Genomic DNA, 27,608 nt, shown 5'->3' with positions numbered 1-27,608 from the left:
GTGAAGACAGTTTTTCAATATGGCCGATGTTTGAGTTACAAAACATTTTGAATTTTCAGTCTCGAAAAAGAATCTGCTGACTCATTAGTTTCGGTTTTTTTTCCTGCATGCATGAATGGATGCATGCATCATGGATGGATCAAAGTCACGATAGAAAATGGATCGATGTAGCACCAGAAAATCGGAGATGGATGGCCTCCGAGCGGCTATAGATGAATCGTCCGGATCTACCGCTAATAGTCCGTACGTATGGACATTAGCACAGTCCTTATTTGTGTCCTTATTTGTATTCCGGATGTTTTGATCAATGAATAAAATCCCTAATTTCCCTTAAAAAAAAGACACAGCGCATGGCTTCGCGCGTGGGCCTCCTCCTCGCTCCCTCCTCCTCCCTCGCCCGAAACCCACCTCGTGCTCGCCTCCCTTATCCCCTGCCTTCCCACCACCTTGGCCGCCCCACCTACCGCCGATTCGCCTCCTCCGCGCCGCTGCGCTCCCCCCTCTGGTGGCCCCGCCAAGCGCCACCCCTCTTTTCCGCCCGCGCCATGTCAGGGTCCGCCGGTAGCCCCCCGTACGCCGCCGAGCTTGCAGCCGCCAAGAAGGCCGTCGCCCTTGCCGCCCGCCTATGCCAGGTGCCCCTTTTCGTATCTCACATCCGCTCCTTGCTGTGTTGAGGTCGCCGCTCGGCGGAAACCGTGTTGCCGCTACGCGCTACTGCCGCCGGCTGCTCAGCCCTTGCGACGAAAGAGGGGTGGGGAGCGTTGCTGATTCATGGGTAGCATGCACGAGCGACCATTTTATTCCATTTCTTTGCATCTTGAATTACACTTTCAAGACGATATCGTATATCAACTCTTACAATACGAGCAGTGTAATCTCTGTGAGGGTACATCATCTCTTACAGTATAGTACTCGTATAAATCTTCTATTGTACTACTCCCTCCGTTCCTAAATACTTGTCTTTCTAGGCATTTCAACAAGTGACTACATACGGAGTAAAATGAGTGGATCTACACTTTAAAATATGTCTACATACATCCGTGTCTTGTTGATTGCATTGCTTGCTTCGTTCTTCAGATTCTTGATGCATTCCTGCAGCTGGAATTTATTGCTTTTGCTCCGTGTCTTCCTTCTTCAGACTGTACAACAGGAAATTCTGCAATCAGATATTCAGTCCAAGGCAGATAAAAGTCCTGTGACAGTAGCTGACTATGGTACATGCCCACTTTGTAACTGTTTACCTCTAAGTGCTTGTGTTTGCTGCTTAATGCTTAATAACTAGTGCCCATACTTAACCATAATTCAAGTTACTCCAGAAGTCCTCTATTATTTCTTGCTTTAACTTATATGGAGATTTTAAGATTTCTTAATGATAAGGTTTCTTACACCGAGATGATAAGATTTCTTAAAGACCATTCAGAATTGTATGCTCGTCAATCGGTTAAGACTAATACATGAAACTTGTTCTTCCTCTCAACTTCCTCACTTGCTAATTTTCTTTTAGTACATGTAGGATCTCAAGTATTGGTAAGTCTTGCGTTAAATATGGAAGTAACTTCTGGTTCATTTTCTATGGTGGCCGAAGAGGTAATTCACTTGTGTTGCTATTGAATTACTCTGTGTTTAATAGTACATAAGTATTTTTCGGTTAAGTGGTTGTACGTACATAGGACTCAGAAGACTTGAGAAAGGATAGCGCTGAAGAAATTCTGGAACATATTACTGATCTTGTAAATGAAACTCTCGCTGAGGATGGTTCATACAACATTACTTTATCTAAGGAAGGTATCCTCTCTGCAATTGATACTGGGAAGTCTGAAGGAGGTCCATCTGGCCGACATTGGGTTCTGGATCCAATTGATGGGACTAAAGGGTGAGCTATGGTAACTGCAACCTGCAGGTGTCACAATCTGCTAATGCGAGAAATGCATTTTTTTCCCACCATTACTCTACCATCTACTCTACTAGTTATTATAAGTGCCTTCTTTCTCACCAAAACCAGCGTTGCTGATTTGCTGTCCGTGTTCCTAATCATTAGTTATTCAAGGTAGCAGGCACCACTGCCTTCTTTCAAATGACTTGAATTCCTGACCTATGGTTCTTAAGTTCTTCATACAGAATGAATTATTTTACCAATTATCTTATTTAATAATTTATCTGTGTTTCTTAGATCTGATTTATGCCTCGCTCAAGTATATTGGTGCATCTCATATGCCATCGACAAACATGCGATGATGTGCCATTTTTGCATAACTGGTTTAGTGAAGCATGCTACTGTATGGATATGTTAAGCAAAATATCAATTCTCTCTTGGCATTTATGCTGATATTACATTGATGTACATTTTGCCCTTCCTATATTAAATAGAAAAGGTCAATAAGGTAGTGTTTTATCTATTACATTGTCTTTTCAATTAAGAAACCATAAGCATGATAGGCGTTGCACATAAAGCAGAAGAATTTCATGAAGTTAAACTCATGCAAGCAATATTACAGCAAAGGGAAAACTAAATGTAGATTCAAGGGTGGATTCTTGAGGTTAGGGTTTAGGTACTTGTGCATTTTGAGAAAAATTTCAAATTAATCATGGATGTGCATATTGTAAGAACTTTTTCACCTGCGAAAATTCATGCAAATATATGATAAAAAAATAAAGAAAGAAAAGTGTTGCAATTATACTATTCAAAAAATAAGTTACTTTCTTTTTCTTTTTGCGCGGGGTATGCTTGTTAATAATGTTCCGTGTTTTTGTAGGTCCTCATATTATGACATGATGCACATCTATGATTTGTTTTTGAAAATTTAAGCTGCAGAAGTGGGTAAACCTAAAATCAAGCACACACCCTTCATGTACAACAAATTGATAATTTGACTCTACAATTGAAGGGTTGCCCTTGATCTTCCATGGCACAAACAATTTGGTAGAAATGACATTACCATCTGACGCAATGAGATGGAAGGATCATCTTACACAATGACAAGCAGTAGAAGTGCCAATATTACTTCAAAAAAATTGTGAACCAGTTCTTAGTAAACTGTATTCTGTTCCCTTATCTGAGATAGCTCGTGAAGTGCTAAAAACTGATCAGCTAGCTGGCTAGATTGAATGCCCTTTCTTTCATGTCCCATATTTTAGCTAAAACATTCTAACCTGATCAATCGTGGACAGTACTTACCATTGTTTGAAAAGAAAGACATTCCGCCATTTGATGATGGATTTTTCCTGCTGAAAAACAATGATATGCAATGCAGCACCTCTTGTTGTTACTATCTTTGCCTATAATACATTTTGACCATTTTTGTGTTGTTTTAATAACTTGATTCAGTTTCTTGAGAGGAGGCCAATATGCAATCGCACTGGCACTGCTTGATGAGGGCAAAGTTGTTTTGGGCGTGTTGGGATGTCCAAATCTTCCTTTGGCATCAATAAGCAACCTCAATGGTAGCTCATCCGGAGATCAAATGGGGGCCCTCTTTTCAGCTACAGTTGGTTGTGGTGCTGAAGTAGAGTCATTAGAGGGCTCTCCACCACAAAAGGTTATTACCATTTTCTAGCTCTTTTATTTTGATTTGAAATAGTTAAGCCTATTTCTACCTATGTGAGATATTTTGTTTTTATTATTGACTCGCTTCTGGTTAACTTTCATTATAGATTAGTGTTTGTACCATCGACAATCCAGTGAATGCCTCGTTCTTTGAATCCTATGAAGGAGCACACACAATGCATGATTTAACTGGCTCTATAGCGGAGGTTTGATCTTGACTAGTCTTTGCTTAGGCTATATCCGTTTTAGTAGAAACTAATACCGTGTTTGAGTGCTACCAGAAACTTGGTGTCCAAGCTCCTCCAGTCAGAATAGATAGCCAAGCAAAATATGGTGCTCTGGCCCGTGGCGATGGTGCCATTTACTTGCGCTTTCCACACAAGGGTTATAAGGAAAAGATATGGGATCATGCAGCTGGCGCAATTGTCGTCACAGGTAATGCATTTCTCTTTATTTTTGTAATACATTTCTCTTTATTTATTTTTAAACAAGGAACTCGGCTCAAGGATACATATTTCCTTATTTTCCCTTTTCGTGTGTTCCCCAGAAGCTGGAGGTGTAGTAACAGATGCCTCAGGAAACGATCTCGATTTCTCGAAAGGGAGATTTCTTGATGTTGACACAGGCATCATTGCCACAAATAAGCAGTTGATGCCATCACTGCTGAAGTCTGTCCAGGAGGCCATCAAGGAGAAAAGCCAGGCCCCTTCCCCATTGTAGAAGCTTTTTTGGTTTGAACCTTCCCTATTGTACTTGGATTGATCCAAAACAATGATCGCAATGCCACACCTTATTCACACTGTTTATGTGTAAATGACCTTTTTGTTGGGACAAAGGCAATCCTTGTTGTATCACATTTGTACATCTAAGGAGTGGTGACAGCCATGTCTTAAATAAAAGAGGCATCTGCCTGCAGTTATAAATATCTTAGCATAGCTTTGTTCAACATAAATGTCAGCAACAACTATTCTTTGTGTGAGCAACAGCCAATCTCTTGTATTATTTCTTTCAGAGATTTTTGATGTGCAGTTTATCCCCCCTTGTTAAATTACATACAATTCAAGCTATAATCAATATTAACTCTTATGGTACCAACTAAATCATCATTCATGGGTACTTGCAGACTCAACATTGCAGAGCTAAGGCTAATAGGACTAAACAGGCACATCAGCTGGATACTCTGCAGAATGCTTTTTGATGGTATCCAGCAGCGACCGCTCTTGCTCACGAAGGTTGGAAGGCATTTGATCATAAACATCAGTGAAGAGCTCCGCAAGCCCGTGTTTTGGCATCCTCTCGGCCACCTGAATGGCTTGCAGGAGCTGCACAGAAATGAGCTAACAGTTTCAGTTGGTCATGTATGAAAACTAAATGCATTACAGAGATCCAGATCCACCTTTCTGCAACACCAATATTACATTACCTCTTGCCGCACATTGTTCCTGAGTTCAGACTCTTGAGTGTCGCACCACCATCCATTCCCCTGAACCCATTTTCTGTACCTGGAGACGGGATCCCTCGCTGTTCGCCAATGCTCCATCTCATCAGCCGGCCTGTACTTGGTTGAATCGTCGGATGTCGAGTGATGGCCGACTCGGTAGGTCATCGCCTGAAAGCTTTCTACTCAGTAAAGTACTCTCAGCAAATGGTATATTCTGAAATTTTGTTAAACTATACTATTGTGCACCTCAATTAAAATAGGCCTTCCTTCAGTTATAGCCATTTCCCGGGCGGTGTGGACTGCACTGTACACAGCAAGAGTATCGTTGCCGTCTACCCTGATACTGCGTATTCCGTAGGCCTGACCGCGGGTAACAACTCCATCACCTGCAAGAGTAGTTGGGTTTTATACAGTGCCCGTGCCAATATCCCCTTGTATGATTGAGCAGAGGCACAATTCATACTTCTGAACTGTTCGGCGGTTGGGGTGCTGATTGCCCAGCCATTGTTGCGGCAGAAGAAGATCACTGGCGCTTCCGTGACAGCAGCGAAGTTGAGCGCGGCATGGAAGTCTCCCTGACGTTTTTCAGCTGTTAGAGAGATCTGGTTACAAGTTGTAAGTAAGCAACCAATGATTGTTCATCTACCTCGCTCGTGCCACCATCGCCGAAATACGTGATGGCACATGCCTTCTTCTTGTCCATCTTGAGAGAATAGGCAGCGCCAACAGCTTGAGGGAGCTGAGTGCTGATCAATTGCCAACAAGGATAAATCTCTGCTTCACTTGCACAACATTTTTCTTTTTTCTTTTCTTTTTTCAGAAAGGAAGGAGGAAGTATTTCATTTTTTTTCTTCTCCGAAAAGGAAGGAAAAGGAAGTATTTCATACTTACGCGATAGGCGATGAGACTGTGAAATAATTCAGACGGTTTGATCCGTAATGTATTGGCATCTGCCTGCCTTTACCGTAATCCAGCTTGTTCCCAAACAACTGGTTTGCAAATTCTTGCAGTGTGAAGCCACGCCATAGAAGAACACCGGGCTCCCTGTACTTCATTTGGCTCCAAAATTTCCGGCCAAGAAAAGAAAAATAAGTAAAATCAATACTATTCAGCACTAACATTCTTTTTTGGAGCAGATGATATGCACCTGAGGTAGTACAATGTCTTGAGCACTAAGCGCAGCAGCAGAGGCTATGTTGATTGCTTCTTCACCATTGGAAGTCAGATAGAAGGAAATTCTTCCCTGCCTCTGAGCTTCGTAGAAGATTGTGTCCATAATCTGGAGGGTGACCATGTTACTGTACATTTTCAGAGCCAACTCCTTACTGACCTGACAAGAATGAGAGACATGCTTCAGAACAAAATTATTCACTCGTGGAGCAATGGCAATGGCAATGGCGGTACTACACCTCTTGGAATCTACTGCTGTATATAGTCCCACCATCGTCGTCAAGAACACGGTAACAATTGATCCTTTCCCTTTGCGACTCCGGCAGGAAATTCATTTCACCAACAAAGGAAAGCTTTCCTCCAGGGAAATCTACAAACTGCGTCGGTAACAATCAAAATTAAGTTAGTTGTGCACGGGGAAAACCATTGGTGGCCCCAGAAGAATGAATGTATAAAATCTCCTCAAAATAAATTTGGAAGCACAACCGGGTTAGTCTAACTGACCTTGGAGGCAAGGCAATGGACTATTTTATTCGTTGACAACGATTGACCATGGCAATATCAACATTGTTTTACTTTACCAGCAGAGACTCGTAATAATTTGTGTCATCAGTTGACACGGAGGATGTAACACCCTGGGAATCATGCTACAGTAACTCCCTGTGATTAAGCTAATCATGTTGCTAAACAGGACTTGATCACATTTGAATCACCTTCCTTTTCTAACTCCTAGTTCAAACTTCAAATATAATTAAAGTGAAAAATAAAAGTTTTTAAAAACTCAAACAAAAATGTTCTGTGGGTGCTAAATAATACACTGGCAATTATGATGGAGAAAACTCCTTTTTTATAAAATGCCTAAATACTTTAAATGAAATATAACAGAAAAGGAAATAAACAAATAAAAGGAAAACAGAAAACAAAACAGAACAGAAAAAGAAAAAAAGAAGAAGGCTCGTTCCCCCACTGCACCCCGGCCCAAACTGGGCCGCCACCCCCGAACCCCCCGGCCCAGTCGCCCCAGCCCACTCTCCCCCCCCCCCCCCCCGCGTCCCCTTCCCTGTTCCCCCGACCGGGTCGGAACAGGGGCGCGCGCTCCCGCCCGACCACCTCGCCGGCACCGACGCCGGAGAGGATAAGGGCGCCAGCGGCCCCCGCCCCCTCGGGCCTCTCTCCCACTCACCCCGCTCACTCCCTCGGCCTCTGCGCCTCTTCCCCCGCCAGATCCACCTCTCTCTCCCCTTCGATCTCCTCTGCCCGCGCGTGCTCGCCGCCGTTCACCGTCGAACTCGCGGCCACCGTGCCCCGATCGCCCCGACGACGTGCCCGAACGACTTCCCGCCGTCGACTACGTCGACTACGCCCTCGGGAACGAGTCGAGCGCCTCTGCACCGGCCTCCCCGAGCTCGTCTTCAACCTTCGGCCGCCGTCGTTCGTCGCCGATTCCGGCTACCCCGCGCCCTCCCCGAGCTCACTGCCACTCCCTACAGCCTCGCAGTGAGCCTCTCCTTCTCCTCCCCCTCTCCGTTAGCTCGCTCGCGCTCCGTAGATGCTCCCCCACGCGCGCCCGAACGCCACGCCGCGGAGCTCGCCGCCGGCGTGTCTCCGGTGACCAAATGGTCACGGCCGTAGGCCCGCTAGCCCGACCGCACCGTGCCGCGCCCGCCTAGGTAGTTAGTTCGGCCGTTCGCGCGCTCTAACGCAGCTTCCGTCGGGCACCCGTAGCACCTCGCCGCCGGCGAGCTCGTAGCGGTCGTCCCCGGCCGTTTCAGCCCCTCCGACCACCGCCGTTGGACGCGCGACGTCGAGCCGCGTCGAACGCGCCCAGCCCCGCCCCCGCAAACCCACTGTGGGTGAAACCCGCGCCCCTCCCGCGCGCGCCGCCGTGCGTTTTGGTCGCCGGCGTTGCTCCGGCGCCGGCCGCCGACGTGGCAGGCCTGGGGCCACCCCAGTGCCCCTGCCAGTGGCCCCCACGGGCCCCAGTTGACTGGGTTGACCCAGTCAACTGCTGACTGGGCAGGCCCAGTCACTGACATGCGGGCCCCGCCACAAAAATAAAAGAAAAAAAAATGTTTTATAAATAAAAATAATTATTTTAACTAATCACTCACTGACATGTGGGGCCCACCCCTCTAATTATACTGTTAGATTAGTTTAAATAGATATTAGAATAACAGAGACTGACATGTGGGTCCCACTGGACCCACCTGTCTGGTTTGACTGGTCAGCCGACCTGTTGACTTGCTGACGTCAGCATTGCCTCATGCTGACGTCATAATTCATTTTTCTTAATATAAATAATTCCAGAAATTCAAATAAACTTTGAAAATTCATATCTTTTAAACCGTAACTCGGATGAAAATGTTTTCTATATGAAAGTTGCTCAGAACGACGAGACGAATCCGGATACGCAGTCCGTTCGTCCACCACACCTCCCTAACCTATCGAACTAGCAACTTTCCCCCTCCGGTCCGTCTGTCCAAAAACGCGTAACATCGGGAATACCTCCCGGATGTTCCCCCCCTTCACCGATACCACCTGCTGTCGCGTTAGGACACCCCTAGCACCGCTCATTGTCATGTCACGCATCGTCATGCTTATGTTTGCATTGTATTTACTGTTTCTTCCCCCTCTTCTCTCCGGTAGACTACGAGACCGACACTGCTGCTGCCCAGTTCGACTACGGAGTCGACGACCCCTCCTACTTGCCAGAGCAACCAGGCAAGCCCCCCCTTGATCACCAGATATCGCCTACTCTTCTCTATACTGCTTGCATTAGAGTAGTGTAGCATGTTACTGCTTTCCGATAATCCTATCCTGATGCATAGCCTGTCATTGTTTCTACAATTGTTACCCTTACCTGCTATCCTACTGCTTAGTATAGGATGCTAGTGTTTCATCAGTGGCCCTACACTCTTGTCCGTCTGCCATGCTATACTACTGGGCCGTGATCACTTCAGGAGGTGATCACGGGTATATACTATATACATTATATACATGACACATGTGGTGACTAAAGTCGGGTCGGCTCGTTGAGTACCCGCAAGTGATTCTGATGAGGGGGCTGAAAGGACAGGTGGCTCCACCCCGGTAGAGGTGGGCCTGGGTTCCTGACAGCCCCCGACTGTTACTTTATGGCGGAGCGACAGGGCAGGTTGAGACCGCCTAGGTGAGAGGTGGGCCTGGCCCTGGTCGGCGTTCGCAGATAAACAACACGCTTAACGAGTTCTGGGTATTTGATCTGAGTCTGGCCATTTGGTCTATACGCACTAACCATCTACGTGGGAGTAGTTATGGGTATCCCGACGTCGTGGTATCAGCCGAAGCTCTTTTGACGTCAGCGACTGAGTGGCGCGCGCCGCATTGGACCGTAAGCTCGCGCTTGTATTAAGGGGGCTAGGTCTGCTTCCGGCCGCGTACGCAACGTGCAGGTGTGCATAGGGCGATGGGCCCAGACCCCTGCGCGCATAGGTTTAGACCGGCGTGCTGACCTCTCTGTTGAGCCTAGGTGGGGCTGCGACGTGTTGATCTTACGAGGCCGGGCATGACCCAGAAAAGTGTGTCCGGCCAAATGGGATCGAGCGTGTTGGGTTATGTGGTGCATCCCTGCAGGGAAGTTTATCTATTCGAATAGCCGTGTCCCTCGGTAAAAGGACGACCCGGAGTTGTACCTTGACCTTATGACAACTAGAACTGGATACTGAATAAAATACACCCTTCCAAGTGCCAGATACAACCCGGTGATCGCTCTCTAACAGGGCGACGAGGAGGGGATCGCCGGGTAGGATTATGCTATGCGATGCTACTTGGAGGACTTCAATCTACTCTCTTCTACATGCTGCAAGATGGAGATGGCCAGAAGCGTAGTCTTCGACAGGACTAGCTATCCCCCTTTTATTCTGGCATTCTGCAGTTCAGTCCACTGATATGCCCCTTTACACATATAACCCTGCATATGTAGTGTAGCTCCTTGCTTGCGAGTACTTTGGATGAGTACTCACGGTTGCTTCTCTCCCTCTTTCCCCCCTTTCCTTCCTATCTGGATGTCGCAACCAGATGTTGGAGTCCAGGAGCCAGACGCCACCATCGACGACGACACCTACGACACTGGAGGTGCCTACTACTACGTGCAGGCCGCAGACGACGACCAGGAGTAGTTAGGCGGATCCCAGGCAGGAGGCCTGCGCCTCGTTCGATCTGTATCCCTGTTTGTGCTAGCCTTCTTAAGGCAAACTTGTTTAACTTATGTCTGTGTTCAGATATTGTTGCTTCCGCTAACTCGTCTATGATCGAGCACTTGTATTCGAGCCCTCGAGGCCCCTGGCTTGTATTATAATGCTTGTATGACTTATTTATGTTTTAGAGTTGTGTTGTGATATCTTCCCGTGAGTCCCTGATCTTGATCGTACACATTTGCGTGCATGATTAGTGTACGGTCAAATCGGGGGCGTCACAGAGGACGACTCGGGCGGTGCCGTAATCTCGCGACCGGCAGTTGTCCCTTCCGATCCATTCTCCTCACCGTCGCCAGAGGGGACCAGCAGCGAAGCCTTCTCGGCCCTCAAGGACGGCGGCGGCGGGGCGTGCCTCCTCAGCCTCCTCCTCTCCCGCTCCTCCCCTCGTCCCGGGCTCCGTCGCCGTCCGCCATCTCCAGCCGCTTCCTGCGGATCTCGCGGGCGGCGCGCCAGATCCGGGCGCCCCAGCGCCTGGCGGCTGTTGGCTTGGGTCTGGGTCACCTCCGGTTGCACACTTCCGCCCTCCCCGTGAAGATTCGGTCTGCTGCTCCGGCGTCCTTCCTGCCGGCGGTGGTCGTCGCGGGGCTGGCTGCGACCGTCCTGGCCCTCCCCCTTTGCGTGACCCTTCGGCTATGGCGCGCTCCTCCATCCCCCAAAGATCTTGTCCGGGTGTGGCGCGGGGAGGATCCCTTGGGCGCCCCGTAGTGTTTGTTGTCACTGCTCCGGCCACTGCAAGGCTGCGGCGATGAGCTGGCCTTATGGCATGTGCGATGCAGGCCGCCGTTGTGATCCTCTGTTGGTGGTGGTGGTCTAGATTTGATTGGCCAGATGGTGGTGACTGTAGATCGTTCTGCAACGATTTTCTATGGATCCACGACATCGGGGGTCATCAAAGTGAATTCGGGAGTTTTTATCTCTTGATCCGGTGAATGAATTTCGGTGGTGAGGTACAAATTATGGACAATGACTTGACGCAAAGGAATGTTGTTGGAGTGGCGGTGGTTAAATTGCAGCTGCTTGGATTGTGGAAAAGCGGCGGCGACAACACATGTGTGACTTTGATGGTGGTGCTACGAGCACCCGGTCTCGAGCTCCGGGGCGAAAGCCTAGGTCAGACCCGAGTGGTCATCCCTGGCAATGGCGATGTTTTTTTTTACATCATGACCTTGTTGGAGGCATTGCTCGGATACGTTCGGACTGTTTCTTCAGGGTGAAAACTTTGATTCTAGCCTTTTTGGTTGGATCCAGCGACGGCGGCGCTTGAGTGTCGCTTCCTTCTTGAAGGCGTTGTTGTTGAAAATCCTCGTCATCAATGTGGTGTCAATGGTTGGTGCGGATATGGTCGCAGTTCTAGTTTGTCGTTCGCTGATCTGATCGCTTTGGGGCTTTTTTATTTCTTTTTTCCTTTTCACACCTATTCATAGCTTTTGGTCTTATGACTTTGCTAGTCGTTGGTGTGTTTTAGCGTTTGTGTTGGGTTGGCTGTGTGCATCCAGTTATGCAGAGGCCGGGTGTATGCTCATTATATTGTATCCTCTTGATGCTTCTTTTGAGCCAATAAAATTCACCCTTTGTCGAAAAATCAGTTGACACGGAGTGACATCACAGGAACTATAAATAAATAAAACACGCAAGAGAAAAGAAGCCGTGTGAGCTTACTAAACCTGAAGTGAAGTCCCACCAGCCTATTGACTCAATGACACGTCCTTCCTTATCTGCTTACTTTACTACTTGTTGTCAATTCTATCCACAATTGTCATGTGTTAAAGTTGTCTTGTTTCTTAGGAATATTAGAAGCATATATAGTAATCACGTGTATACAGGATGCTCTTTCCAAGTGAGAATCACGATGATATCCACACTAAATTTTCTTTAATCAAGGAGAAAGATCACATGATCGTAGGCGCAGCATCCTGAATGTTTGTTTTCTGAGGAAGGGGTTTACCTTCCCTGTTGCATATATATAATGTAAATTTTCTTTTTTTTGCGGGAAATATAATGTAATTTTCATAACCAGAGCATCCTAAATATTCGTGGTACTACGTACTACTAATTTATCCTGACAATTCTATAGAGCACACATGTCTAGAAGCGGCCGTCCTACTGTATGTACCACAACATACGAGTGCACAGAACAGATACCTGCAGATCGCCTGCGGCAAGTCCATTCTCCGGCTCCTCGACGGCAGCGGCGGCGGTGCTATCTCCTGCGAAGCGCCGGACGGAGCAGAACCCCCTGCTTTGGTCCCCTGATGGCACCCCGAGAACCGGCACCGTCGACAAGCTCAAGGGCCACGGCCCTGGTCCATGGCTGCACAGCTCGCCAGCGAGCCTTCTGGCAGCCCGACGCGCCAGCCACGCGGCCATGTATATGTACGTGACTATCTAGGTACACGCACTATCTAGTACGATGCAAGTTTCCGGCGCAATCAGCTGCAAGAATTCTGCGCAATCGACTCAATTCAATGGTGGTGGCTGGAATTTATAGGTGGCAGAGTGGGAGTTGGATAGAGACGAGAAAAGGGAACAAGAGAAGAAGCAGCGAGCGAAGCAAAGAGGGAGAAAGTGTGAGTTGGAAAGATAAGGGTGTGTGCAGCGAGGAGCGCGAGGAGTTTGGAGGTAGGAGAAGACGGGCACGGCTCACTAGTGTCCGGAGAGTGACGACTGATTGATTGCAGCTGCAGGGGTTGAAGGATGGCGCGTGGGGCAGGAGGTTGCACGTGGAAGCTGTGGCCCGGTGCCGGGGTGGGTGGGTGCTGAAGGATGGGAGCTGAGGCCGGTGACAGGGCATGCTCAGCTCAGCCCATTGTGCTCCATAGACCGTAGTACCAGGATGCAGACGAACAATGGACCGGGAAATTTCGGAAAACGACACCCAAAAGCTATCTGTCATGAGAATGGTGTGACGGTGTTTTTCTTTTTCTTTTTAGGGAATAGACCGTTGTACGTCCGATTATGTTCCTTTTTTTCCACTATTGATTTTTCTCGTAAAAAAAGAGGACACTGGGAATCGAACCTTGTACCTAGAGGCTCAGTCTGGCAGAAATCACATATTTGACTTGAGGGCGAAATCAAATCACAAACTGACCTGCTTTCGAAAAAATTTCACTCTGTTGACCCTTTCGTGTGGCGCCCGACAGCTAAGCGCCGCACGCTATTATGCAGTGCCTCTGCCTTAGGCGTCGCACCTCCTGCCAGCGTGGCAGCCCTGGTCCAGTTGCGGCCCCACAGACAGCACTGCAGCGCCTAAGGCTTAGGCGCCACACTTGTAATGTGCAGCGCCCGTCTCTTAGGCGCTGCACAGTCTGTGTTCCAGTTAGGCTGGCCCCACCCTCTCTCCCCTCCCACCCCCACCCCACACACCCCCATCCCACCCAAACCCTTAGACTTGCGCCCCTCCTCTCTTCCCCTCTCCCCCCTCTCAAATCCTTCTCAAATCTTGCAAATCCGGAGTATTTGACCGTGGATTTTGAAGCCAACCCCTCCCTTAAGGTAATATCCTCCGATCTCCTCGTTTTCATCCATAGGAATTGTCACATTTGCTCAAATCTTGCTACTTTGGGGAAACCCTAGTTTTGGCTTGGATTTGCAAATTTGTGTTGAATGATGTTATGTTTCTTTGCTAATTTGGTATGGCTAGGCTTTCATAGTATGCTAGGGTTAGGGTTATGTGTGTTTGATGTTGGTGTTAGGGTTATCCTATGGTTAGGATTGTGGTTATTGTTAAGTGGGGGTTATGGTTATTAATTCATATATATGTTATGGCATATGTATTTTGTGCAAATATTTTTGTTAAGTACTTGCTTGATATATGTGTGTTTTTGACTATTGTAGGGATGGGGAGAACATGTGTTTATGTTCATCATGTGGATAAAGAGGCCTTTTTGAAAGGCAATGTTGAGTCGGACCCGGATGAGCTTGACATGGTGTTTGAGAGTAGTCCTAGCTATGCGGAGCTCTTGGACCAAGTGAGGAAGGATTTGAATTGGATGGACCCAAGTGACGTTGTTGAGTTCGAGGGAAGGCATAATGTTGGTTTTGGAATGCACATCCGTTGGAAGACAATGCGTGTGAACTCCGAGCAACGTTGGGTTGCATACAAGGAGACGGTTGCCGAATCTCTAGACAAGGCTCTTGAGTTATTTGCCTCCAAGAAGGTTGAGTCTACTTTGAATTTGGACTTGAACCGGAACCCCTCCCCGTTGGTTGCTAGCACTCCCCCACCCATTAACCAAGATCAAATGAGTGAACCTCATTTCATGCAACAAGAGTGGCCAACATTGAGCCGGACTCCAAACAACCAAAATGAAGCTTTTGAAGAGGAGAATGATGAGTACGAGGAGGATGACAACGAAGTTGATCTCCATGACAACAATGTGAGTGATCTCGACCAATATCATGTGCAAGAGACAATGGACCAATCCATCCCTTTTTCCCGTGCATATGCATCGGACTCGGATGACGATGGTCCCGATGAAGAAGTTGATGAGGAGGGGTTCACGCCGAAGGAGGCCCAAGCATTCAAGAAGGTATTCAGGAAGGATCACAAGACACCATTGTTCAAGGATCTTAGTCTCGCGGATGAAGCCGTTGTGGATGGTGGCAAATGCATATCTCTTGGAGCTAGGCCAAGTTCTCACCGTGATTTGGAAGACGGCAAGAACGGGATATATCCCGGTTGTGAGTTTGAATCCTTCTTGGAATTGAAGATGTGGCTTGACAACTATTCGGTTACACATTATCGTCCACATAAAGTGGCCAACTCGGACGTCAATGTACGTTACATGGTCAAATGTGAAGTGCCAAGATGTCCATGGATTGTGCGTGCGAGGCCATGGAAAGGAGGTCCCACTTGGCGCATAGTGAGTTGTCTACCAACTCACATGTGCCGGCACAAGAATGCGGATGGCGAGCTTGTGTACCAACAACACAGCCAACTCACGTCCGAGTTCATTGTTTACAGGTTATCCAACCAAATATCCACACTTCCAATAATGAGCATCAAGAGTGTCATTGACCTTGTGAAAGCCATCTTGGCCGTGGTGAAGGCCTAGGCCGTGGTGAGGGTGGATTTGACCGTGGATTTCGAAGCCAACCCCTCCCTTAAGGTAATCTCCTCCGATCCCCTCGTTTTCATCCATAGGAATTGTCACATTTGCTCAAATCTTGCTACTTTGGGGAAACCCTAGTTTTGGCTTGGATTTGCAAATTTGTGTTGAATGATGTTATGCTTCTTTGCTAATTTGGTATGGTTAGGCTTTCATAGTATGCTAGGGTTAGGGTTATGTGTGTTTGATGTTGGTGTTAGGGTTATGCTATGGTTAGGATTGTGGTTATTGTTAAGTGGGGGTTAGGGTTAACCAAGAATTCTCGGTTTTGTAGGCATGGCTTCATCCGGTTCCATGACGAGGCCACCGTGTGCTAACCAAGAAGACATGCCGAACAAGTGGGAGGACGCATCTTTGGACAAGGTGAAGGAGAAAGATGTCGACATCCCGCCATGTTGGTGTGGAGATGTTTGCAAGGTGAAGGTGTCCACCGACCGAAAGAAATCATGGACGGAAGGGCGGAGATATTTTGTATGCCCGAACTATGCTTATGATCGTGCACTTCCAACTAACGCCTATGACCAACCACCGGTAAGCTCGAGAAGTAAAATGTTACTATCAAATGTGTGTCAACACTAACAAAAATTTTGTATGCAGTCACCGCCTCCTCTATGCAAGTACTTCACGTGGATAGATCTTGAAGTGCCAGAAGATGTCAAAAAGGACCAATACCAAGATTGTCTTAGGCGGCAACGGCGGTTCAAAGAATCGTTTCGAAGAGGCTTGGAGGAAGAGCGTCGTCAGAAGGAGAGGATGGAGCGGAAAAAACGAGAGGAGGAGAGGGCACGCCAAGCGAAACTTGCTCGTGAGGAGGAGAGGGCAAGAAAGCTTGCAAAGGCTCGCGAGGCGCAAGAGGAGGACTCGGCCCGTGACAAGAAGGGGAAATGGCCTCGCTCTACTTAGTAGGGACTTCGCTTCGGTGCACTCGTCGTCAACTATCTTCTAATAAATGTGTCGTGAACTTGTGAGGGCATGTGAGATGTTGGTGAACTATCTTCTAGGGCAAGCTGCCATTTGTCATTTGTAATGAATGTGTCGTGAACCATGTCGTAGTAACATTTGAATTGTCTTAAGTTATGAACTCATCGGCATAAAATTTGTGTTTGTTCAAATTGCTGTGATGCTGCAGTCATTGTAAGTATTATGTTGTTCCGGTGAAATGAATGTGCTGTAAACTCTGTTTTTTCAGTAAACAGCCGTGCAGCGCCCAGAAAACAGGCGCTGCACTATACTATGTAGCGCCCAAGGGATAGGCGTCACACAGTACAGTGCAGCGCCTGGCTCTTGGGCACTGCACTATGACTTGGTAATTTTCGTGGATGGTCAGTGCTGAAAGCCTTCTGTGGCCCTTGGATAGCCATGGCCAGGTCGGCAGCGCCTATGAGACGGGCACTGCACTATACTGTACAGCGCCTAGGAGTTGGGCGCTGCATAGTACAGTGCAGCGCCTGTCTTTTGGGCGCTGCAGTGCTGTTAACTGCCAAACTGCAGAAACAGATGCCATTTTGGCCTCATGCATCACTGACATAACTTGCTTCAACATAAATAAAATTACTGTAGACTGCACATACTGAACAAAGACAACTAATAACTTGAACATCACATCATTTAGGACAATTCAACATTACTACTAGTTCGCAAACACAAATACCACACTAGTAAGAATTCACCAACAGATAACATAACCTCACAAGTTCATCGACCTAATGAAACGACTACAAGAGCACTAACAAACACAAGCACTAATGCCTTCCGCGCGTGTTCCTGGTGCCACGCCTGCAGGTAACCTTCTTCTTCCTGGGTGGACGAGGCTCCTCTTCCTGCACTTCCTCCTCCGCCTCCGCCTCCGCCTCATCATCCAAGCTAGCCATCCGCGAGGTCCCTACGACCACCTTTGGGTTGCCTCTGTTGTCAAAGTCGTTGGCCGTGTACCGGCGTCTGGGTTGCCTAGGCTTGAACACATATGGGGACCGAAGTTGAGCGTCCGCCAAAGTCATGTCATCATCAAGCTCATGGACCTATCACACAATCAAACAATATGGTGAAGACCGGCGTTGTAATCAAGTGAGAATCACATCTAAAGGATTAGTCATACCTCTTGGGTGACCACGCCATCATCATCCAGATAAGCATATGAGGAACTCTTGGGGAACGTAGTAATTTCAAAAAATTTCTACGCACACGCAAGATCATGGTGATGCATATCAACGAGAGGGGAGAGTGTTGTCCACGTACCCTCGTAGACCGAAAGCGGAAGCGTTAACACAACGCGGTTGATGTAGTCGTACGTCTTCACGATCCGACCGATCAAGTACCGAACGCACGGCACCTCCGAGTTCAGCACACATTCAGCTCGATGACGTCCCTCGAACTCCGATCCAGCCGAGTGTTGAGGGAGAGTTTCGTCAGCACGATGGCGTGGTGACGATGATGATGTTCTACCGACGCAGGGCTTCGCCTAAGCACCGCTACGATATTATCGAGGTGTAATATGGTGGAGGGGGCACCGCACACGGCTAAAAGATCGTAGATCAATTGTTGTGTCTATGGGGTGCCCCCTGCCCCCGTATATAAAGGAGCAAGGGGGAGGCCGCCGGCCAAGGAGGAGGGCGCGCCAAGGGGGGAGTCCTACTCCCACCGGGAGTAGGACTCCTCCTTTCCTTGTTGGAATAGGAGAAGGGAAGGGAGAAGGAGAAAGAAGGAAGGGGGCGCCCCCCCTCCCTAGTCCAATTCGGACTAGTCCATGGGGAGGGGTGCGGCCACCCTTTGGGGCCTTTCTCTCCTTTCCCGTATGGCCCATTAAGGCCCAATACGAATTCCCGTAACTCTCCGGTACTCCGAAAAATACCCGAATCACTCGGAACCTTTCCGAAGTCCGAATATAGTCGTCCAATGTATCGATCTTTACGTCTCGGCCATTTCGAGACTCCTCGTCATGTCCCGGATCTCATCCGGGACTCCGAACTCCTTCGGTACATCAAACACATAAACTCATAATATAACCGTCATCGTAACGTTAAGCGTGCGGACCCTACGGGTTCGAGAACTATGTAGACATGACCGAGACACCTCTCCGGTCAATAACCAATAGCGGAACCTGGATGCTCATATTGGCTCCCACATATTCTACGAAGATCTTTATCGGTCAGACCGCATAACAACATACGTTGTTCCCTTTGTCATCGGTATGTTACTTGCCCGAGATTCGATCGTCGGTATCTCAATACCTAGTTCAATCTCGTTACCGGCAAGTCTCTTTACTCGTTCCGTAATACATCATCCCGCAACTAGCTCATTAGTTGCAATGCTTGCAAGGCTTTATAGTGATGTGCATTACCGAGTGGGCCCAGAGATACCTCTCCGACAATCGGAGTGACAAATCCTAATCTCGAAATACGCCAACCCAACAAGTACCTTCGGAGACACCTGTAGAGCACCTTTATAATCACCCAGTTACGTTGTGACGTTTGGTAGCACACAAAGTGTTCCTCCGGTAAACGGGAGTTGCATAATCTCATAGTCATAGGAACATGTATAAGTCATGAAGAAAGCAATAGCAACATACTAAACGATCGAGTGCTAAGCTAACGGAATGGGTCAAGTCAATCACATCATTCTCCTAATGATGTGATCCCGTTAATCAAATGACAACTCATGTCTATGGCTAGGAAACATAACCATCTTTGATCAACGAGCTAGTCAAGTAGAGGCATACTAGTGACACTCTGTTTGTCTATGTATTCACACATGTATCAAGTTTCCGGTTAATACAATTCTAGCATGAATAATAAACATTTATCATGATATAGGGAAATAAATAATAACTTTATTATTGCCTCTAGGGCATATTTCCTTCAGTCTCCCACTTGCACTAGAGTCAATAATCTAGTTCACATCGCCATGTGATTTAACATCAATAGTTCACATCACCATGTGATTAACACCTATAGTTCACATCGTCATGTGACCAACACCCAAAGGGTTTACTAGAGTGAGTAATCTAGTTTACATCGCTATGTGATTAACACCCAAAGAGTACTAAGGTGTGATCATGTTTTGCTTGTGAGATAATTTTAGTCAACGGGTCTGTCACATTCAGATCCGTAAGTATTTTGCAAATTTCTATGTCTACAATGCTCTGCACGGAGCTACTCTAGCTAATTGCTCCCACTTTCAATATGTATCTAGACCGAGACTTAGAGTCATCTAGATTAGTGTCAAAACTTGCATCGACGTAACCCTTTACGACGAACCTTTTGTCACTTCCATAATCGAGAAACATATCCTTATTCCACTAAGGATAATTTTGACCGCTGTCCAGTGATCTACTCCTAGATCACTATTGTACTCCCTTGCCAAAATCAGTGTAGGGTATACAATAGATCTGGTACACAACATGGCATACTTTATAGAACCTATGGCCGAGGCATAGGGAATGACTTTCATTCTTTTTCTATCTTCTGCCGTGGTCGGGCTTTGAGTCTTACTCAATTTCACACCATGTAACACAGGCAAGAAACTTTCTTTGACTGTTCCATTTTGAACCACTTCAAAATCTTGTTAAGGTATGTACTCATTGAAAAAACTTTTCAAGCGTCTTGATCTATCTCTATAGATCTTGATGCTCAATATGTAAGCAGCTTCACCGAGGTCTTTCTTTGAAAAACTCCTTTCAAACACTCCTTTATGCTTTGCAGAATAATTCTACATTATTTCCGATCAACAATATGTCATTCACATATACTTATCAGAAATGTTGTAGTCCCCCCACTCACTTTCTTGTAAATACAGGCTTCACCGCAAGTCTGTATAAAACTATATGCTTTGATCAACTTATCAAAGCGTATATTCCAACTCCGAGATGCTTACACCAGTCCATAGATGGATCGCTGGAGCTTGCATATTTTGTTAGCACCTTTAGGATTGACAAAACCTTCTGGTTGCATCATATACAACTCTTCTTTAATAAATCCATTAAGGAATGCAGTTTTGTTTATCCATTTGCCAGATTTCATAAAATGCGGCAATTGCTAACATGATTCGGACAGACTTAAGCATCGCTGCGAGTGAGAAAATCTCATCGTATTCAACACTTTGAACTTTGTCAAAAACCTTTTTCCGACAAGTCTAGCTTTGTAGATAGTAACACTACTATCAGCGTCCGTCTTCCTCTTGAAGATCCATTTATTTTTTATGGCTCGCCGATCATTGGGCAAGTCAATCAAAGTCCATACTTTGTTCTCATACATGGATCCCATCTCAGATTTCATGGCCTCAAGCCATTTTGCGGAATCTGGGCTCACCATCGCTTCTTCATAGTTCGTAGGTTCGTCATGGTCTAGTAACATAACCTCCAGAACAGGATTACCGTACCACTCTGGTGCGGATCTTACTCTGGTTGACCTACGAGGTTCAGTAACAACTTGATCTGAAGTTTCATGATCACCATCATTAACTTCCTCACTAATTGGTGTAGGTGTCACAGGAACCGGTTTCTGTGATGAACTACTTTCCAATAAGCGATGAGGTACAGTTACCTCATCAAGTTCTACTTTCCTCCCACTCACTTCTTTCGAAAGAAACTCCTTCTCTAGAAAGGATCCATTCTTAAGAACGAATGTCTTGCCTTCGGATCTGTGATAGAAGGTGTACCCAACTGTCTCCTTTGGGTATCCTATGAAGACACATTTCTCCGATTTGGGTTTGAGCTTATCAGGATGAAACCTTTTCACATAAGCATCGCAACCCCAAACTTTAAGAAACGACAACTTTGGTTTCTTGCCAAACCACAGTTCATAAGATGTCGTCTCAACGGATTTAGATGGTGCCCTATTTAATGTGAATGCAGCTGTCTCTAATGCATAACCCCAAGACGATAGTGGTAGATCGGTAAGAGACATCATATATTGCACCATATCCAATAAAGTACGGTTACGATGTTCGGACACACCATTACACTGTGGTGTTCCAGGTGGCGTGAGTAGTGAAACTATTTCACATTGTTTTTACTGAAGGCCAAACTCGTAACTCAAATACTCTTCTCCACGATCAGATCGTAGAAACTTTATTTTCTTGTTACGATGATTTTCCACTTCACTCTGAAATTATATAAACTTTTCAAATGTTTCAGACTTCTGTTTCATTAAGTAGATATACCCATATATGCTCAAATCATCTGTGAAGGTCAGAAAATAATGATACCTGCTACGGGCCTCAATATTCATCGGACCACATACATCTGTATGTATGATTTCCAACAAATCTGTTGCTCTCTCCATAGTTCCGGAGAACGGCGTTTTAGTCATCTTGCCCATGAGGCACGGTTCGCAAGCATCAAGTGATTCATAATCAAGTGATTCCAAAATCCCATCAGTATGGAGTTTCTTCATGCGCTTTACACCAATATGACCTAAACGGCAGTGCCACAAATAAGTTGCACTATCATTATTAACTTTGCATCTTTTGGCTTCATTATTTATGAATATGTGTATCACTACGATCGAGATCCAACAAAAAATTTTATTGGGTGTATGACCATAGAAGGTTTTATTCATGTAAACAGAATAACAATTATTCTCTAATTTAAATGAATAACCGTGTTGCAACAAACATGATCAAATCATATTCATGCTCAACGCAAACACCAAATAACACTTATTTAGTTTTCAACACTAATCCCGAAAGTATAGGGAGTGTGTGATGATGATTATATCAATCTTGGAACTACTTCCAACACACATCGTCACCTCGCCTTTTACTAGTCTCTGTTTATTCTGCAAATCCCGTTTCGAGTTACTACTCTTAGCAACTGAACCAGTATCAAATACTGAGGGGTTGCTATAAACACTAGTAAAGTACACATCAATAACATGTATATCCAATATACCTTTGTTCACTTTGCCATCCTTCTTATCCACCAAATAGTTGGGGTAGTTCCGCTTCCAGTGACCAGTCCCTTTGCAGTAGAAGCACTTAGTCTCAGGCTTAGGTACAAACTTGGGCTTCTTCACTTGAGTAGCAACTTGCTTGCCGTTCTTTTTGAAGTTCCCCTTCTATCCCTTTGCCCTTTTCTTGAAACTAGTGGTCTTGTTAACCATCAACACTTGATGCTCTTTCTTGATTTCTACCTTCGTCGATTTCAGCATCGCGAAGAGCTCGGAATTACTTTCGTCATCCCTTACATACTATAGTTCATCACGAAGTTCTACTAACTTGGTGATGGTGACTAGAGAATTCTGTCAATCACTATTTTATCTGGAAGATTAACTCCCACTTGATTCAAGCGATTGTAGTACCAAGACAATCTGAGCACATGCTCACTGCTTGAGCTATTCTCCTCCATCTTTTAGCTATAGAACTTGTTGGAGACTTCATATCTCTCAACTCGGGTATTTGCTTGAAATATTAACTTCAACTCCTGGAACATCTCATATGGTCCATGACGTTCAAAACGTCTTTGAAGTCCCGATTCTAAGCCGTTAAGCATGGCGCACTAAACTATCAAGTAGTCATCATACCGAGCTTTTGTTAAACGTTCATAACGTCTGCATCTGCTCCTGCAATAGGTCTGTCACCTAGCGGTGCATCAAGGACATAATTCTTCTGTGCAGCAATGAGGATAATCCTTAGATCACGGATCCAATCCGCATCTTTGCTACTAACATCTTTCAACATAATTTTTCTCTAGGAACATATCAAAAATAAACACAGGGAAGCAACAACGCGAGCTATTGATCTACAACATAATTTGCAAAATACTATCATGACTAAGTTCATGATAAATTCAAGTTCAATTAATCATATTAATTTATGAACTCCCACTTAGATAGACATCCCTCTAATCCTCTAAGTGATCACGTGATCCATATCAACTAAACCATGTCCGATCATCACGTGAGATGGAGTAGTTTCAATGGTGAACATCACTATGTTGATCATATCTACTATATGATTCACGCTCGACCTTTCGGTCTCCGTGTTCCGAGGCCATATCTGCATATGCTAGGCTCGTCAAGTTTAACCTGAGTATTCCGCGTGTGCAACTGTTTTGCACCCGTTGTATTTGAACGTAGAGCCTATCACACCCGATCATCACGTGGTGTCTCAGCACGAAGAACTTTCGCAACGGTGCATACTCAGGAAGAACACTTTTATCTTGAAATTTTAGTGAGAGATCATCTTATAATGCTACCGTCAATCAAAGCAAGATAAGATGCATAAAAGATAAACATCACATGCAATCAATATAAGTGATATGATATGGCCATCATCATCTTGTGCTTGTGATCTCCATCTCCGAAGCACCGTCATGATCACCATCGTCACCGGCGCGACACCTTGGTCTCCATCGTAGTATCGTTGTCGTCTCGCCAACTATTGTTTTTACGACTATCGCTACCGCTTAGTGATAAAGTAAAACAATTACATGACGATTGCATTGCATACAATAAAGCGACAACCATATGGCTCCTGCCAGTTGCCGATAACTCGGTTACAAAACATGATCATCTCATATAATAAAATATAGCATCATGTCTTGACCATATCACATCACAACATGCCCTGCAAAAACAAGTTAGACGTCCTCTACTTTGTTGTTGCAAGTTTTACGCGGCTGCTACGGGCTTAGCAAGAACCGTTCTTACCTACGCATCAAAACCACAACGATAGTTTGTCAAGTTGGTGCTGTTTTAACCTTCGCAAGGACCGGGCGTAGCCATACTCGGTTCAACTAAAGTGAGAGAGACAGACACCCGCCAGTCACCTTTAAGCAACGAGTGCTCGCAACGGTGAAACCAGTCTCGCGTAAGCGTACGCGTAATGTCGGTCCGGGCCGCTTCATCTCACAATACCGCCGAACCAAAGTATGACATGTTGGTAAGCAGTATGACTTATATCGCCCACAACTCACTTGTGTTCTACTCGTGCATAGCATCAACACATAAAACTAGGCTCGGATGCCACTGTTGGGGAACGTAGTAATTTCAAAAAATTCTACGCACACGCAAGATCATGGTGATGCATAGCAACGAGAGGGGAGAGTGTTGTCCACGTACCCTCGTAGACCGAAAGTGGAAGCGTTAACACAACGCGGTTGATGTAGTCGTACGTCTTCACGATCCGACCGATCAAGTACCGAACGCACGACACCTCCGAGTTCAGCACACGTTCAGCTCGATGACGTCCCTCGAACTCTGATCCAGCCGAGTGTTGAGGGAGAGTTTCGTCAGCACGATGGCGTGGTGACGATGATGATGTTCTACAGACGCAGGGCTTCGCCTAAGCACCGCTACGATATTATCGAGGTGTAATATGGTGGAGGGGGGCACCGCACACGGCTAAAAGATCGTAGATCAATTGTTGTGTCTATGGGGTGCCCCCTGCCCCCGTATATAAAGGAGCAAGGGGGAGGCCGCCGGCCAAGGAGGAGGGCGCGCCAAGGGGGGAGTCCTACTCCCACCGGGAGTAGGACTCCTCCTTTCCTTGTTGGAATAGGAGAAGGGAAGGGAGAAGGAGAAAGAAGGAAGGGGGCGCCCCCCTCCCTACTCCAATTCGGACTAGTCCATGGGGAGGGGTGCGGCCACCCTTTGGGGCCTTTCTCTCCTTTCCCGTATGGCCCATTAAGGCCCAATACGAATTCCCGTAACTCTCCGGTACTCCGAAAAATACCCGAATCACTCGGAACCTTTCCGAAGTCCGAATATAGTCGTTCAATATATCGATCTTTACGTCTCGGCCATTTCGAGACTCCTCGTCATGTCCCCGATCTCATCCGGGACTCCGAACTCCTTCGGTACATCAAAACACATAAACTCATAATATAACCGTCATCGTAACGTTAAGCGTGCGGACCCTACGGGTTCGAGAACTATGTAGACATGACCGAGACACCTCTCCGGTCAATAACCAATAGCGGAACCTGGATGCTCATATTGGCTCCCACATATTCTACGAAGATCTTTATCGGTCAGACCGCATAACAACATACGTTGTTCCCTTTGTCATCGGTATGTTACTTGTCCGAGATTCGATCCTCGGTATCTCAATACCTAGTTCAATCTCGTTACCGGCAAGTCTCTTTACTCGTTTCGTAATACATCATCCCGCAACTAGCTCATTAGTTGCAATGCTTGCAAGGCTTTATAGTGATGTGCATTACCGAGTGGGCCCAGAGATACCTCTCCAACGATCGGAGTGACAAATCCTAATCTCGAAATACGCCAACCCAACAAGTACTTTCGGAGACACCTGTAGAGCACCTTTATAATCACCCAGTTACGTTGTGACGTTTGGTAGCACACAAAGTGTTCCTCCGGTAAACGGGAGTTGCATAATCTCATAGTCATAGGAACATGTATAAGTCATGAAGAAAGCAATAGCAACATACTAAACGATCGAGTGTTAAGCTAACGGAATGGGTCAAGTCAATCACATCATTCTCCTAATGATGTGATCCCGTTAATCAAATGACAACTCATGTCTATGACTAGGAAACATAACCATCTTTGATCAACGAGCTAGTCAAGTAGAGGCATACTAGTGACACTTTGTTTGTCTATGTATTCACACATGTATCAAGTTTCCGGTTAATACAATTCTAGCATGAATAATAAACATTTATCATGATATAAGGAAATAAATAATAACTTTATTATTGCCTCTAGGGCATATTTCCTTCAGGAACTCACATCGTCCCCCTGATGGTGAGATGAGGGGTCTGATGGTGTACCAGACCTAGAGGCAGATGGTTCATCAAATTCGGGATCACGGCAACCGAGAAGATTCGATAACCGCCTTAACTTCTTGGCCTGACACTGTAACATGAACACGTGTGGAAGATATCAAACTCCGCAACATAGACTGGCTCTCATAGTGAATGCGATATGTACCTTGAGGAATGCTCGTAGTGAACCATCATCATTGCCTTTTCCAACCGGTGTGTTCTCGAGAATAGACTGGCTCTCATCAGCTGCTTTCTTGATCTCGGTGCGCTGTGGATGAGAAAGAATGAACACGTTAGCCATTCAAACATGTGTAATATGGCCAACGGGAAAGTAAAGAAGGAACACTTTACCACATAGTTAATCACCGGAACAGCAGGGACTCCTTGCCCTACCCTGACATCTCTGTTGTACTTCCCCTTTGATAGATCCTCAAAGTTTACGGGTTCTTCAAGAATATCCTCATTATATGCCGGCGGGCATATCTCAACTCGAGTATTTTCAAGAAGCCATCGTATGTAGTTATCAAAAGCAAGTGGGTTATGCTCACGAAGCTGGGCGCGTGCACTGCTACGAGCTTGCTCCACGCAAAGCTGGAAGCGGGTAACATACGAAGCATGATGCTTGTCCCAGTCCTTTATCTTCCGCTGCCTTCTCCTGTCCAACCTGCATGGTACAATACCAAACATTAGCAAAATCAAGAAGGATTGACGATGCTTAGTCAATACGCTCTCTTACCTATGAAGTGCTTTGTCCGTATCCACCCATTCCGGCGGGTGAGGCTGGAACAGACCAAACTGACGAAACACGCGATGTGGCAAATGAAACTCAACAGCCCAGTTGCATATCAGTGGGCACCGCATAAGCCAGAGATCCCTATCCCGCAAGCACATCGGGTTGATGGTAAACTCCGGGGTGTACCCAAGTCTGTCATCGGCGCCATATGGCCGCCATTCCACCTATGAAATAGGGCAACAATGCAAAATTGGTGACTTTTTTCAGGCAAACATGAGAAATGACTGAACTAATGACCTCGTTACCTGGTCAGGCGTAATCGTGTCCAACTCGGCAACGTACTTCTGGTACATGAGATTGACATCGTTCGTCATCTCGGAAACCACATCCCACTTGTAAGCCCAAGTGGGGCGCCGTAATTCGTCATCTTCATCTTCATCCAAGGATTAAACCTGACGCTCTTCGGGCGTCCAACAGGCAGACGCTCCCAGGTCCATACAGAAAGTAGAAGCATATTACCACCAATGCCTGCACTATCTGTGATCTTGCAACACGCATCGTCCAGCTGCATATAAAAGAAAAACAGTGTTAACTTGACAGCAAGCTTGCATTGCTAATGAAGAAATGAGTTGATCACAAAACAGACCAACTACC

At 46.3% G+C, this 27,608-nt stretch overlaps 3 protein-coding genes across 6 annotated transcripts; 1 reads left to right on the top strand and 2 right to left on the bottom strand.

Moving 5' to 3' along the window:
* Positions 1-307: 307 nt before the first annotated feature.
* Positions 308-4,467, top strand: LOC109734469 (3'(2'),5'-bisphosphate nucleotidase). 4 transcript variants are annotated; one of them, XM_020293687.4, is made up of 8 exons: positions 308-632; positions 1,139-1,214; positions 1,514-1,587; positions 1,671-1,873; positions 3,326-3,536; positions 3,652-3,750; positions 3,826-3,979; positions 4,092-4,467. In XM_020293687.4, exons 1-8 carry the CDS (start codon positions 351-353, stop codon positions 4,262-4,264), a joined length of 1,272 nt encoding a protein of 423 aa, XP_020149276.1. In that variant the 5' UTR covers positions 308-350; the 3' UTR covers positions 4,265-4,467. The 4 variants fall into 4 exon arrangements, with proteins under 4 accessions (XP_020149276.1, XP_020149270.1, XP_020149288.1 ...); XM_020293681.4 differs by having other exon boundaries at positions 328-632; positions 1,505-1,587; XM_020293699.4 differs by having other exon boundaries at positions 347-632; positions 1,078-1,214.
* A 47-nt stretch (positions 4,468-4,514) lies between these two features.
* Positions 4,515-13,195, bottom strand: LOC123493466 (2-oxoisovalerate dehydrogenase subunit alpha 2, mitochondrial). Its single transcript, XM_045228785.2, has 9 exons — positions 12,533-13,195; positions 6,395-6,532; positions 6,133-6,315; positions 5,877-6,034; positions 5,632-5,731; positions 5,449-5,560; positions 5,232-5,371; positions 4,968-5,153; positions 4,515-4,866 (listed from the first exon to the last, which is right to left on the bottom strand). The coding sequence occupies exons 1-9, from the start codon at positions 12,755-12,757 to the stop codon at positions 4,699-4,701; spliced, it is 1,410 nt and encodes a 469-aa protein (XP_045084720.1). The 5' UTR covers positions 12,758-13,195; the 3' UTR covers positions 4,515-4,698.
* Positions 13,196-17,240: 4,045 nt separating this feature from the next.
* LOC109756451 (uncharacterized) lies at positions 17,241-27,328 on the bottom strand. Its single transcript, XM_020315282.4, has 5 exons — positions 27,260-27,328; positions 26,958-27,178; positions 26,573-26,885; positions 26,388-26,489; positions 17,241-17,516 (listed from the first exon to the last, which is right to left on the bottom strand). Exons 1-5 carry the CDS (start codon positions 27,326-27,328, stop codon positions 17,241-17,243), a joined length of 981 nt encoding a protein of 326 aa, XP_020170871.3.
* Positions 27,329-27,608: the final 280 nt, after the last annotated feature.

Source organism: Aegilops tauschii, chromosome 5 (genome assembly GCF_002575655.3).
Source record: "Aegilops tauschii subsp. strangulata cultivar AL8/78 chromosome 5, Aet v6.0, whole genome shotgun sequence".
In the NCBI taxonomy this organism is placed as follows: domain Eukaryota; kingdom Viridiplantae; phylum Streptophyta; class Magnoliopsida; order Poales; family Poaceae; genus Aegilops; species Aegilops tauschii.
This window is presented reverse-complemented; position numbering and strand designations above follow the sequence as displayed.

Bases quoted from the DNA above. Each gene is read 5' to 3' on its own strand.
- LOC109734469 (XM_020293681.4), top strand. From the start codon at position 351: ATGGCTTCGCGCGTGGGCCTCCTCCTCGCTCCCTCCTCCTCCCTCGCC. The intron at 1,215-1,504 runs GTACATGCCCAC...ATTTTCTTTTAG, and splicing joins TGTGACAGTAGCTGACTATG to TACATGTAGGATCTCAAGTA. The intron at 1,588-1,670 runs GTAATTCACTTG...GTACGTACATAG, and splicing joins TTTCTATGGTGGCCGAAGAG to GACTCAGAAGACTTGAGAAA.
- LOC123493466 (XM_045228785.2), bottom strand. From the start codon at position 12,757: ATGGCCGCGTGGCTGGCGCGTCGGGCTGCCAGAAGGCTCGCTGGCGAG. The intron at 6,533-12,532 runs GTATCTGTTCTG...TTACCGACGCAG, and splicing joins TTGCCGCAGGCGATCTGCAG to TTTGTAGATTTCCCTGGAGG. The intron at 6,316-6,394 runs GTGTAGTACCGC...CATTCTTGTCAG, and splicing joins ACAGCAGTAGATTCCAAGAG to GTCAGTAAGGAGTTGGCTCT.
- LOC109756451 (XM_020315282.4), bottom strand. From the start codon at position 27,328: ATGACGAACGATGTCAATCTCATGTACCAGAAGTACGTTGCCGAGTTG. The intron at 26,886-26,957 runs GTAAGAGAGCGT...TGTACCATGCAG, and splicing joins ACGGACAAAGCACTTCATAG to GTTGGACAGGAGAAGGCAGC. The intron at 17,517-26,387 runs GTACATATCGCA...ATTGTGTGATAG, and splicing joins CACTACGAGCATTCCTCAAG to GTCCATGAGCTTGATGATGA.